Here is an 11,726-nt window from a genome sequence, read left to right as displayed (position 1 = left end):
GCCCCAAACTGAACACAGTACTCTAGGTGAGGTCTAACCAGAGCAGAGTAAAGCAACACCATCACTTCGCGTGATCTGGACACTATACTTCTATTGATGCAGCCCAAGAAAACAACTGCTCGCTGCACAGAAGTCAATTTTAAGACATGAGCGTTTAAATGCTTGACCAGTGCTTTTATTTTCTACGATGGCAGCAAATCCTTACTTTAATAACAGGAACTCTCCTTCATTGCACAAATCTGTTTTGGACAGAGTAGTAATTTCCCCCCTAATTAAACTGTAAATTAGGGGTAGGAACGGCTGCTTCACTTTCCAGACGAGCTACACCGGAGGGCGCTGATGTCAACAATTCTGGGTCTTATGACTTGAATGAGATCAGACGGGGTGCTGTGTGGTGCTGGATAATGCCCCGAGGTGGGAATGTGGGGCTTCTCCAGATTTCTGAATCTTCCCATGAGGTGAGTAGTTGTAGGGACCAAAAAGAGGGAATCCTTCGGATGGAACTTGGATTTGTAGAATTTGACCCCTCCTTCCCGTGATTTATCTGCAAAATGGAAAAAAATTAGTCTTACATACTGAGAAATGCCATCTGTAGATCGTGTCGGGCAGCTGCGTGATGTAATAATTTTTAGTCTCTAAAATCTGCATCTACAATTTGCTGAGATTGACATCAAAGTCGCTTGCTAGCCCACAGAATTTCTCTCCCTTTGGACAGTTGGCTCTTAATGCCTTGTCACAAACAGCTTTAAAAAGCAACAACCTAAATTTCACGAGCATGGGGTGGGATGGGCTGTTATGGTATGAGCAAAAGAATCATAGTATCACAGAGTTGGAAAAGAACAACCAGGGTCATCTAGTCCAACCCCCTGCATAATGAAGGAAATTCACAAATACCTCCCTCCCACACACCCCCAGTGACCCCTACTTCATGCCCAGAAGATGGCCAAAAAAACCCCTCCTAATATCGCTTTCTGCTCATAGAACTGCAATCCTGGCTTATGTCTGTAGTGGCAAAATTTATCCTTCTAGCTGAGTAATTCATACACAAGGGCTGGACCAAATACAGTGCCCTAACAGTGCCATCCTGAACAGGTCTACTCAGAATTTTACTCAGCAAGGCTAATACACAGGAAAGCATACTTGGATTGCACTGTAAATGCCAGGGATAGGAGTTTAAATTTTCCATGAAGTCTAAGGCCATTTATGCAGGGCTGTTTCCTTGCGGTCACCCCGCCAACTACTTCGGGGGCTTTGCTTTGATTACACTTGCACTTTCCGACTCTCAGAGGTCGCCTCACTTTCCCCGTGTGTTTTGCCCACGTTTTCTGGATTTGTGTTTAGCCAGCATCCAGAAAACGTGGGGGGAACGCATGGGGAGAGCGAGGTGACCTCTGACCATCAGAAAATGCAAGCATAATCGAAGCAAAGGCCCCGAAGTAGTCAGCGGGGGGACCGCAAGGAAACAGCCCTGCATCAATGAAAATGTACCCTGTGTGCCCTTACTACAGTTAAAAGACTCGCATTACAATGTTGGAAAGATAAAAGCCCGCCTATGGTGAATCAACGAATTGAAGACCTTAGAACTTTATTAATATTTGAACATATGGCATACAGACGACAATTGCATATGGACTTATTTTTAGAGATTTGGATACATTTCATAGAAACTTCTGTGTAGCTCCACTATCACTGTTGTTATATTCTTGTCTATGTATATTTCTTTCATAGTTGCTTGATTTTAAGTCCCCCCCACTTGTACTTTTTTCCTGTTTTTTTTTGAAATAAATAAATAATAACTCAGAGACATGCAACCGGTGACCGATCACTTATTCGACCGTTTGATCATATGGTGCACATCTTCAGAAACAGAACTGCAGGTAAGGTTGCCAACCTCCAGGTACTAGCTGGAGATCTCCCGCTATTACAACTGATCTCCAGCCGAAAGAGATCAGTTCACCCGGAGAAAATGGCCACTTTGGCAGTTGGACTCTATGGCATTGAAGTCCCTCCCCTCTCCAAACTCCGCCCTCAAAATCTCCAGGTATTTCCCAACCCGGAGCTGGCACCCCTATCTGCCGGCCAGTGGGATATAAGTTAGCCTAACTTCCTGTGCCCTTTATATAGAATTGATTAGTGGGTGTTGGTATCGATGCCACCTCCTATGCAGTTCAGTAGCTATCAGGTCATTTCTCAATTAGAGATATTTAAGGGGTTTATACAGACATAATTTACCTCGGATGTGTACAGGAACAGCAGGCGGGCCTCCGTTCATCTCCAAACTGAAAATTCAAAGCAAACATTAAGAACTGAGATGACAATCCTAAGAACTGTTAAGAAGCATTGCTCAGGAGTATTTCTGCTGATGTCCATGGGACTCCTCGAGAAGAAAGCCGTTTCAGGATTCTGGTAAATGCTCTATTATTCAAATTTCTCTGTTAAACGTGAAGTCGGCGTGGCTGTAGAAACAGAGACCCCGCTTCCTTACTGGTATCGTGACTGAATGGTTCTGGGTTCAGCCAGTGAACTCACAGTAGTAGCTTTAAAAGCTTTTATTGAAAGAAAATAGTCAAAAGGATATAAAAATGCGAGTTACATAGCCAGAGGCAAATGCAACGATAAAATAAAGAAGTCTAGCTGGCTGCATACTTACTAAGATGTTACTTGAGGAAAGCTGGATCTTAAAGCTATAGGTCTTGTTCAGCTAAGCATTATTCAGAGCAACAGAGTGACATGCTAACAACCATTTCTGCCTACTCAAACTTATGGAAAAGTGAACTGGGAACAGGTGACCCTCAACTCCCAATCATGATGGTTCCCTGAGGAGAACTAAGGTCCTTTATGCATGGGTACTTTCACTCACATTCCCCCACCCCCCCGGTCTGTCTCGGTTGTCCCGTGGAGTCATGCATGAGTCTTCCTTCCATTAGAGATGACCTCACTGCCAGCCCTCGCAAATCCCAGGACTTCCCGTTCCTCTGTTAACCCAATTCTTCCCTCTCCTCTGAGCTCAGCCCACTTGAAATCCCCATGCATAAGGCAAAGCATGGGACAAGAAAGCTTGGGGAGGGACATTTCTCTCACAGAAAGAACTAAAGCCAATTACAAAGCAGTGTGTCAACGGGCGGGGATTCAAATGCTTCTTGCTTCTTGGGATTTCTTTCTGTGCAGAAGAAAGGCATTTAGAAACGAGGCTTGGTTTCTCCCCCTCCCTTTCCTTTCAGGGAGCTCCATTTTGTTTTTGGTTTTGAAAATGCTTTTTGTCCGGGCACTTGGGTTTCTGGGGGAGGGGGACTTGTGAGCACTACAGCCAATTACAAAGCGGCATTTCAAGGGGTGAGGAATCACCAGCTTCTTGTTTTGAGATTGGAGACTGCTGGTGGATAGCTTCGCGAGAAGAAAGTGTGGGTCCAGCGAGCAGCGAACCTCAGGTAAAACTTCGATGCATAAGCGACCAAGGACTCAGGGATGTCCACTCTGTGGGGTTTTCAAGGCAAGAGACGTTCAGAGGTGGTTTGCCATTGCCTGCCTCTGCGTAATGACCCTGGGCTTCCTTGGTGGTCTCCCTTCCAAATACTAACCAGGGCCAATCCTGCTTAGCTTCCAAGACCTGATGAGGTCGGGCTAGTGTGGGCCATCAAGGTCAGGGCAAGGTGCATATGACTGAGAACAAATCTGCGAAAATTTCAGCATTGCAAAACATTAAGCATCTAGCCATCTAAAAACTCCAAAAAAATCTCTCAAGTCAAGAAGCAAGGTTGCTGATGCTACCTTAGAGATGGAAGCCCGACTTTTTTCTGCCTTCTGAACTCTTTAAAGAAGTCTGGGTTGATCCTTGCGTCTCTGCTGAGATTCTTTATTAGCCTCTTGAACAGCTTGGGCTTATTCCTACATTGAACTAAGAGATGGCGGTATGCCGTCCGGTTATACGTCAAGTACCCCAGAGCGCTCGCCATGGATGTGCGAACCTGGAAGACAGAAACACCCCCGATAATCTCAAGATGTACATTTGGCCCATTAGTGCAGGGCTGTTTCCCCGAGGTCACCCCCGCCAACTGCTCCAGTGCTTCATTTTGATTATGCATGCCCTTCCCGACTGTCAAAGCTCCCCACACTCTCCCCAGCGTTTCCCCGCATTTTGGACGCGTTTTCCGGATTCTTGCTAAAACAGCATCTGGAAAACAGAGGCGAAACTCACGGAAACAAGCAGGGAGAGCAAGGCGACCTCTTACAGTCAGGAAAGGCATGCATAAAAAAAACCAAGCACTGGAGCAGTCGGCAGGGGTGACCGTGAGAGAAACAGCCCTGCATAAATTGCCTTGTGTGTGTGTGTGTGTTAAGTGCCATCAAGTCGCTTCCGACTCATGGCGACCCTATAAATCAAAGTCCTCCAAAATGTCCTGTCTTTGACAGCCTTGCTCAGAACTTGCCAATTGAGGGCCATGGCTTCCTTTATTGAGTCAATCCATCTCATGTTGGGTCTTCTTCTTTTCCTGCTGCCCTCAACTTTTCCTAGCATGACTGTCTTTTCCAGTGACTCTTGTCGTCTCATGATGTGACCAAAATACGACAGCCTCAGTTGAGTGATTTTAGCTTCGTGGGTCAGTTCAGGCCTGATTTGGTCTATAACCCACTGATTTGGGGTTTTTTTTGGCAGGCCACGGTATCCATAACACCCTCCCACATCACCACTTTTCAAAGGAATCTACTTAGTGAGGGAAATACACTGTCGGCAACTGTAAATTGGCCCATCTGAATCTGACTTAATGAAAGCCTATGGAATTAAAACGGTTGGTGTCCAATAGTCAAGAAATGCAGAATTTTGGATTAATTAGTAAAGATCTGATTGTATGCGCATCGTTTTATATTAAAGCATTCTTTAAAAAAAAACTTCAACGCTACTTTTATGTGCTAAGTACTAATGTTTCCATAAAACCTTATTGGTGAGTTGAATGAAAAATTCAAATGACTGAAAGGAAAACCCCCCAAAATCAAACCCCAGCCCCCAAACGCTCACCTCTTCTTCCTTTGCATACAAATGGTAACAAAGACGTTGAACAGTCCCCAGGCTGGTGATTGCTTCAGGAATACCTGATCTTGTGTGTGCTAGGCTAGCCAATAATTTTCCTATAGAGAAAGAGATATAAACGTTATGTGGTGGAAAGCGCCATCAAGTCACAGCTGAATTATGGCGACCCCGTGGAATTTTCAAGGTGAGAGGCGTTCGGAGGTGGTTTGCCGTCACCGGCCTCTGCATGGGCTGAGAGAACTGTGACTGGCCCAAGGTCACCCAGCAGGCTTCAGGTGGAGGAGCGGGGAATCAAACCCGGTTCTCCAGATTAGAGTCCGCCACTCATGTGGAGGAGTGGGGAATCAAACCCGGTTTTCCAAATTAGAGTCCGCCGCTCTTAACCACTACACCACACTGGCTCTCATAAACGTTATGACCTTGGGCCAGTCACACACTCTCAGTCTAACCTACCTCACAGGGTTGTTGTGAGGATACAATGGAGAAAAGGAGTACAGTAAGCTGCTCCATTGGGGAGAAGGGTATAAATTAAGAATTAAATATGTCAGGATGTACTGCTCTAGCATACCCTTCTCCCAAACCTCTTAAATTTAGTTTTCTATGTGCATGGAATGATTTCACTAATCTGTTGTGTTAAGAGTGTTCAGTACTTCACTATTTCATGCTGAACGGATAGGGTTGCCAGCCTCCAGGTGGTGGCTGGAGATCTCCCACGATTACAACTGATCGCCAGGCGACAGAGATCAGTTCCCCTGGCGAAAATGGCTGCTTTGGCACTTTGACTCCATGGCATTGAAGTCCCTCCCCTCTCCAAATCCCTGCCCTCCTCAGGCTCCACCCCCCAAATCTCCAGGTATTTCCCAACCTGGAGCTGGCAACCCTATGAACAGAAACATTTTCGCCTTCGTAGTATTTCTTACCTGTTAACACCAAAGTGGAGGCCTCTTCTGAACACAGGAGGTCCACCAGGATAGAAACTCCGCGTGCGGACAAACTCACCTGGTCCTTATCGACAATAATTCTAGCGAGTATAATGATCTGAAATTAAAGAGAGAGAGAGAGGGAGAGGGAGAGGGAGAGACTTGTGTTGCTTAAAGATGCATATGAAACATTTGAAGAACTACACATAAGAACCACTGGTCGAAACATTGTTTGTTTTGGAAGACATTTACACACTGGAAATGTCGGTTGGGCAACTCAGTATATCATCACTTTTAAGCTTTAAATGCACATTCAAACTTTGCTTTCTCGGGCACGGCATTTGAACAGATAGTTGCATCCAAATTCTAGCAATTCTGGATGCAGCTGGTTTTCTAGGTTCATTTCATATCAGACTTTGGGACAGTTTTTAACAGAACAACAAACCAAAATAAAATTTAAAAGGATGTGAAAAAGCACAAAGTGCTTCAAAAGTATATTGTTATAGCCCAACACATTAAAATTCAAAAGGATCTCCTTCAGGAAAAAGGAACTCCCAGGGAAGGAACACTGGCGCACTTTTAGACAACTCCTCAAATTGTACTTATGAGGCTAGATGGCCATCTGTCAGCTATGCTGATTCTATGAACTTAGGCAGATCATGAGAGGGAGGGCAGGAAGGTTTGCATCAGTGTTTGGCTCTGTGGCCCTTTCTTGCATGTCCAGGGTAGTGCTGATCGCCACTTTGGGGTCAGGAAGCTGTTTCCCTCCAGGCCAGCAGTGCATTTCCTGAACCACTGTTTGGTGACCGTAACAAACTGGATGAAGATGGAGACAGAAACGATGAGGGCTGGAAACCCTCTTGGTGGAAGCCCTCTAGGTGCTGTGGAGCACAGGCGTGATAATGCTGCTCCAGTCGCCTTGTTTGTTGGCTTCCTGGAGGCCCCTGGTCGGGCCACTGTGTGAGCAGACTGCTGGACTTGATGGACCTTGGTCTGATCCAGCAGGGCCTTTCTTATGTTCTTATGCAGTCCATCCATGCTCACCAGAGTGGTTCCATGTACACATGGGGTGTGTATCCGCTTTTTCTTCCTGAGACAGCACTTCATACTTCATGGAATGCTGTTTCGGTGTGCCCCCATACTTCAGAGGAGGGGGAGCCCGAGGGCTGATGTTGGAAAACTGAGGCTGCAAAGCCTCTATATCTTTGGCAGATGGCACATGACTCTCTGGAGTCCAGCCAAGCAGCCCTTCCTGGCAAAGTCCTTTAAAAAATGGTCTACTTAAAGCAGAGGTGTTGAACTCAATTCATAGAATCATAGAGTTGGAAGGGACCACCAGGGTCATCTAATCTAACCCCCTGCACAATGTAGGAAATTTACAACTACCTCCCCCCACAGCCCCAGTGACCCCTACTCCATGCCCAGAAGATGGCCAAGATGACCTCCCTCTCATCATCTGCTTAAGGTCATAGAATCAGCATTGCTGACAGATGGCCATCTAACCTCTTCTTTAAAACCTCCAGGGAAGGAGCACTTACCACCTCCCGAGGAAGCCTGTTCCACTGAGGAACCGCTGTGTTAGAAAATTCTTCCTAATGTCTAGAAGGAAACTCTTTTGATTTAATTTCAACCCGTTGGTTCTGGTCTGACCTTCTGGGGCAACAGAACACAACTCAGCATCATCCTCTCTATGACAGCCCTTCAAGTCCTTGAAGATGGTTATCATATTTCCTCTCAGTCTTCTCCTCTTCAGGCTAAACATACCCGGCTCCTTCAACCTTTCCTCATAGACCCCTCACCATCTTTGTTGTCCTCCTCTGGGCACGTTACGAGAGCTACATGACATCAATGTCACTTTGTCATCAGCCCAGATTGAGAGTGGGGGGTGGAGGGGGGCCTCGGCTGGCTTGTGGGCCGGATAAGAGCTCCCCATGGGCCGGATCAGGCCCACAGGCCTCATGTTGGACACCCCTGACTTAAAGCTTCTGCAGAGATCTGTTTATGTGTGTTCTATGAGTGTCATCTCTCGATTTTGTACCTGAAAAGCAGCCATCGCTTTCTCTGTCTCCACTTCCGATTCCAGAAAAGGTTCAAATACAGACAGGGTTATTGGACCTGTCTCCAGTATCAGCAACTGCTGGGCAGGGTTATTATAAGCAAAAAGAGCGACCGCGTAGCCAGCCCGTAAATGGATATCCTTAAAACAATCAGAGAAATATATAAATATTCTTAACAAAACACTCAAGAATAAATGCATTTAAAGATATATGGTTTTGATAGGTAAAGGTCCCCTGTGCAAGCACCGGGTCATTCCTGACCCATGGGGTGACTTCACATCCCGACATTTCCTAGGTGTTAAGCCGTGCACCAACGAAGGATTTGAGGATCCAGCTGCCAAAATGTAGGCTACGAATGTAATGCCTGAAATCATTATGTGCTATGGGAAATGTATTGGAAATTTATTCTTTGATTTGGAATATATTCTTTGTACTCAATAAAGTATATCTGCACTCATGAACATGCCACACTCAGCATATTAGAGGTGGCTTGTATAGTTACACCAAGCGCTTGCATAGGTTGCAGGCCTCAAGTATAAGAGGCCCACTGTTGCTCCTTAGTTAGAAGCTAATTAAAGAATCCATAGATGGCCTTAGTATGCTTGCATAAGCTGGTTTTCCAGAGATAAGAACCAGCTAGGAACCCTCTTTAGGGTTAGCCTTGGCAGCTGCCAGGGTCCAAGATAAGAAGAACTGCACTAATTTAGGATCAAATAGAAAAGCCCCTGACCATGAGGGTCTTCACTGCTCATTAGTGAGAATGAGATCACCATTTCTCTGTAACGCCTCCAAATCTCTAATAGGGTATTCAAATCCTTAAATGTCTATTATTGGTTCTATGTATTGACACCATGTATTTCGTCTTTTGTACCTCCCATTACCAAAGATTATATCCGTGCTTGCACTCCTTTGATGTGTGTGTGAATTGTCCTGCGCATTTGGGGCAATTCTCACCCGGTGTGCGTATTGGGCCTAATAAACAGACTGCTTTGAACTCTCAACCTCCTACTGTATTATTGTCATTGGGAATTAATACAATAATACAGGCGTATCATGAATAGATTCTGGTGAGCTCAGTGAGCCCTTACAGCTGGGGGTTCGAGCGCCGCAAGCCCCCAAGGAAATTTTTGAAATTTGACCAATTGCAGGGACATTTTGAGGCCATGTGAAAAGAGCATATTCTAAAGTCAACATTAAGTACTTCAACCCATTGGGTTATGATTCTATCACTAAAAAACGGCATCGATTTTGTAGAGAACTTCACTCATTAAAGAAAAGTTGCTTTGGGGGCCCCTCCAGGATTGGGGGCCCTGAAGCTTCAGCTTCATTAGTTTCACAGTAGATCCGCCTCTCGGTGGGGCCGAGAGAGTTCTGAGAGAGCCGTGACTAGCCCAAAGTCACCCAGCAGGCTTCATGAGAAGGGGTGGGAAAACCAGCATGGCTCATCAGCTTAGAGCCCACCACTCTTAACCACTACACCCAGCTGTCTCTCAAAGGAAGGGATGGTGGAAGGGTTCAAGCCTGAAGGCACTTCTTAGCTCAGTTACAATGCCGGGGTTTATGTCTGGATTCAGGCCAATGGTGTACATCAGAGGTCCTCAACCTTTTAGAGCTGCTGCCAAAGCAATGTTTTTTTAAAAAATAATAATAATCAGAAGTAAAAGTCCCACCTGGCTCCGCCCTCTTTCTGAAAACACTTGGTGGGAACCAGGAAAGGTGCTGGCACAGCGCCCACAGACACCATGCTGGGGACCACTGTTGTACATTGTTCTGGCACTGAGTTATAAAAGTGTAGACTGACATGCATGCATGGGCTGACACATGAATCTCTTGTGGGTGCATGCTGGCCCTTTATTTCTAGTGGAGGGGCCCCCATCTACATGTGCAAAACACCATGTACTTTATTCACAGAAATAATGCAGATGTAATGGCGATAGAGAGAGTCCATGTGGTGTAGTGGTTAAGGTGTCGGACTAGGATCGGGGAAACCCAGGTTCGAATCCCCACACTGCCACAGAAACTCTGCTGGGCTACCTTGGGCCAGTCACCCACTCTCAGCCTCGACCCTGGCAAGTATTTGGATGGGAGACCTCCAAGCAATACCAGGGTTGTGATGCGGAGGCTGGCAATGGGAAGCCACCTCTGAACATCTCTTGCCTTGTAAACCCTACGGATTTGCTGTAAGTCAGCTGTGACTTGATGGCCAAAATAATAATAATGAAATCATAGAATCACAGAGTTGGAAGGGACCACCAGGGTCATCTAGTCCAACCCCCTGCACAAGGCAGGAAATTAACAATTACCTTCCCCCCACACCCCCAGTGACCCCTACTCCATGTTCAGAAGATGGCCAAAAAAACCTCTCCAGGATCCCTGGCCAATCTGGCCTGGAGGAAAATTGCTTCCTGACCCCAAAGCAGCAATCGGCATTTCCCTGGGCATGCAAGAAAGGGCCACGGGAGCCAAACATTAATGCAACCCTTCCTGCCCTCTAAGGTTGCCAGGTCCCTCTTCGCCACTGGCGAGAAGTTTTTGGGGTGGAGCCTGAGGAGGGCGGGGTTTGGGAGGGGAGGGACTTCGATGCCATAAAATCCAATTGCCAAAGCGGCCATTTTCTCCAGGTGAACTGATCTCTGTCGGTTGGAGATCAGTTGTAATAGCAGGAGATCTCCAGCCATCACCTGGATGTTGGCAATCCTACTGCCCTCCCTTTCATTGTCTGCCTAAGAGCTCTGTGCAACGCATAGTTCTGTCTCCTGTAAAATGTCAGTGGATTGTCCAGCTTTCACACCCATACATAGGGCATTCACGTTCATATTTTAAACCCACAAAATGAATACGAAGAATGTCTCGTATGTTCTCTTAAATGAGCAAAGGAATGCCGTAAACCTGGTACCTTCTCCGTTGAATGCAGAAGACGAAGGACGTTAGAATAAGAGAAACCTTCCTGGTCTTGTAACACGGCCTGCAGGCGGCTGTTCTTTAAGACAATGCAAGCCAACGAAACGGCAATTTCAACCTGCACGTCAAGTTGAATGGAAGAGCAAAACAGAAAGAAAAAAGAGAGAAAACATGCTTGTAATGTGTAAAGTGCCGTAGAAGGTGGAAAGGGTGCTCTTTAAGAAGCCTGACGCTGGCGCCTGCAATGTGGAACGTGTACAGTGCTCGCTGCTTGTGTGTGTGAAGGGCCATATCATGAACACATGAAACTGCCCCTAGTAGAAAAGAGCAAGAGTCCAGTAGCACCTTAAAGACTAACAAAAATATTTTCTGGCAGGGTATGAGCTTTCGTGAGCCACAGCTCACTTCTTCAGATACAGCTAGAATGTGAATCCATCTGTCTTTAAGTAGAGGAGAGTGAATTCAGACAAGCATTAGTATGTAAATGTTAACAGTATGTCAATGTGAATAGCAGACGTAATGGGATGAGGTGTGGTATGCAGAAGAGTCTGTGATGTCCAGGGGAGAGATGGGTGTGGAAAAATCAGCATTGGTAATGAGCCATGAATGCAAGGTCTCATGGCTCATTACCAGTGCTGATTTCTCCACACCCATCTCTCCCCTGGACATCACAGACTCTTCTGCAGACCACACCTCATCCCATCACGCCTGCTATTCACATTTACATACTGCTCACATTTACATACTAATGCTTGTCTGAATTCACTCTCCTCTACTTAAAGACAGATGGATTCACATTCTAGCTGTATCTGAAGAAGTGAG

The 11,726-nt window shown here is 46.0% G+C and overlaps 1 protein-coding gene across 1 annotated transcript in view; it reads right to left on the bottom strand.

Annotated features, from left to right (window-relative positions):
• Positions 1-305: 305 nt before the first annotated feature.
• The window catches only part of ANKAR (ankyrin and armadillo repeat containing), a 37,878-nt gene continuing 26,457 nt past the window's right edge, over positions 306-11,726 (bottom strand). Inside the window, exons 17-23 of the mRNA XM_056861230.1 lie at positions 10,900-11,022; positions 7,985-8,143; positions 5,947-6,064; positions 5,015-5,124; positions 3,769-3,965; positions 2,233-2,279; positions 306-544 (exon numbers count right to left, since the gene is read on the bottom strand). Of these exons, the coding sequence (XP_056717208.1) occupies positions 306-544; positions 2,233-2,279; positions 3,769-3,965; positions 5,015-5,124; positions 5,947-6,064; positions 7,985-8,143; positions 10,900-11,022 (993 nt within the window). The remainder of the gene's footprint in view (positions 545-2,232; positions 2,280-3,768; positions 3,966-5,014; positions 5,125-5,946; positions 6,065-7,984; positions 8,144-10,899; positions 11,023-11,726) is intronic.

Source organism: Euleptes europaea, chromosome 15 (genome assembly GCF_029931775.1).
Source record: "Euleptes europaea isolate rEulEur1 chromosome 15, rEulEur1.hap1, whole genome shotgun sequence".
NCBI lineage: Eukaryota > Metazoa > Chordata > Lepidosauria > Squamata > Sphaerodactylidae > Euleptes > Euleptes europaea.
This window is presented reverse-complemented; position numbering and strand designations above follow the sequence as displayed.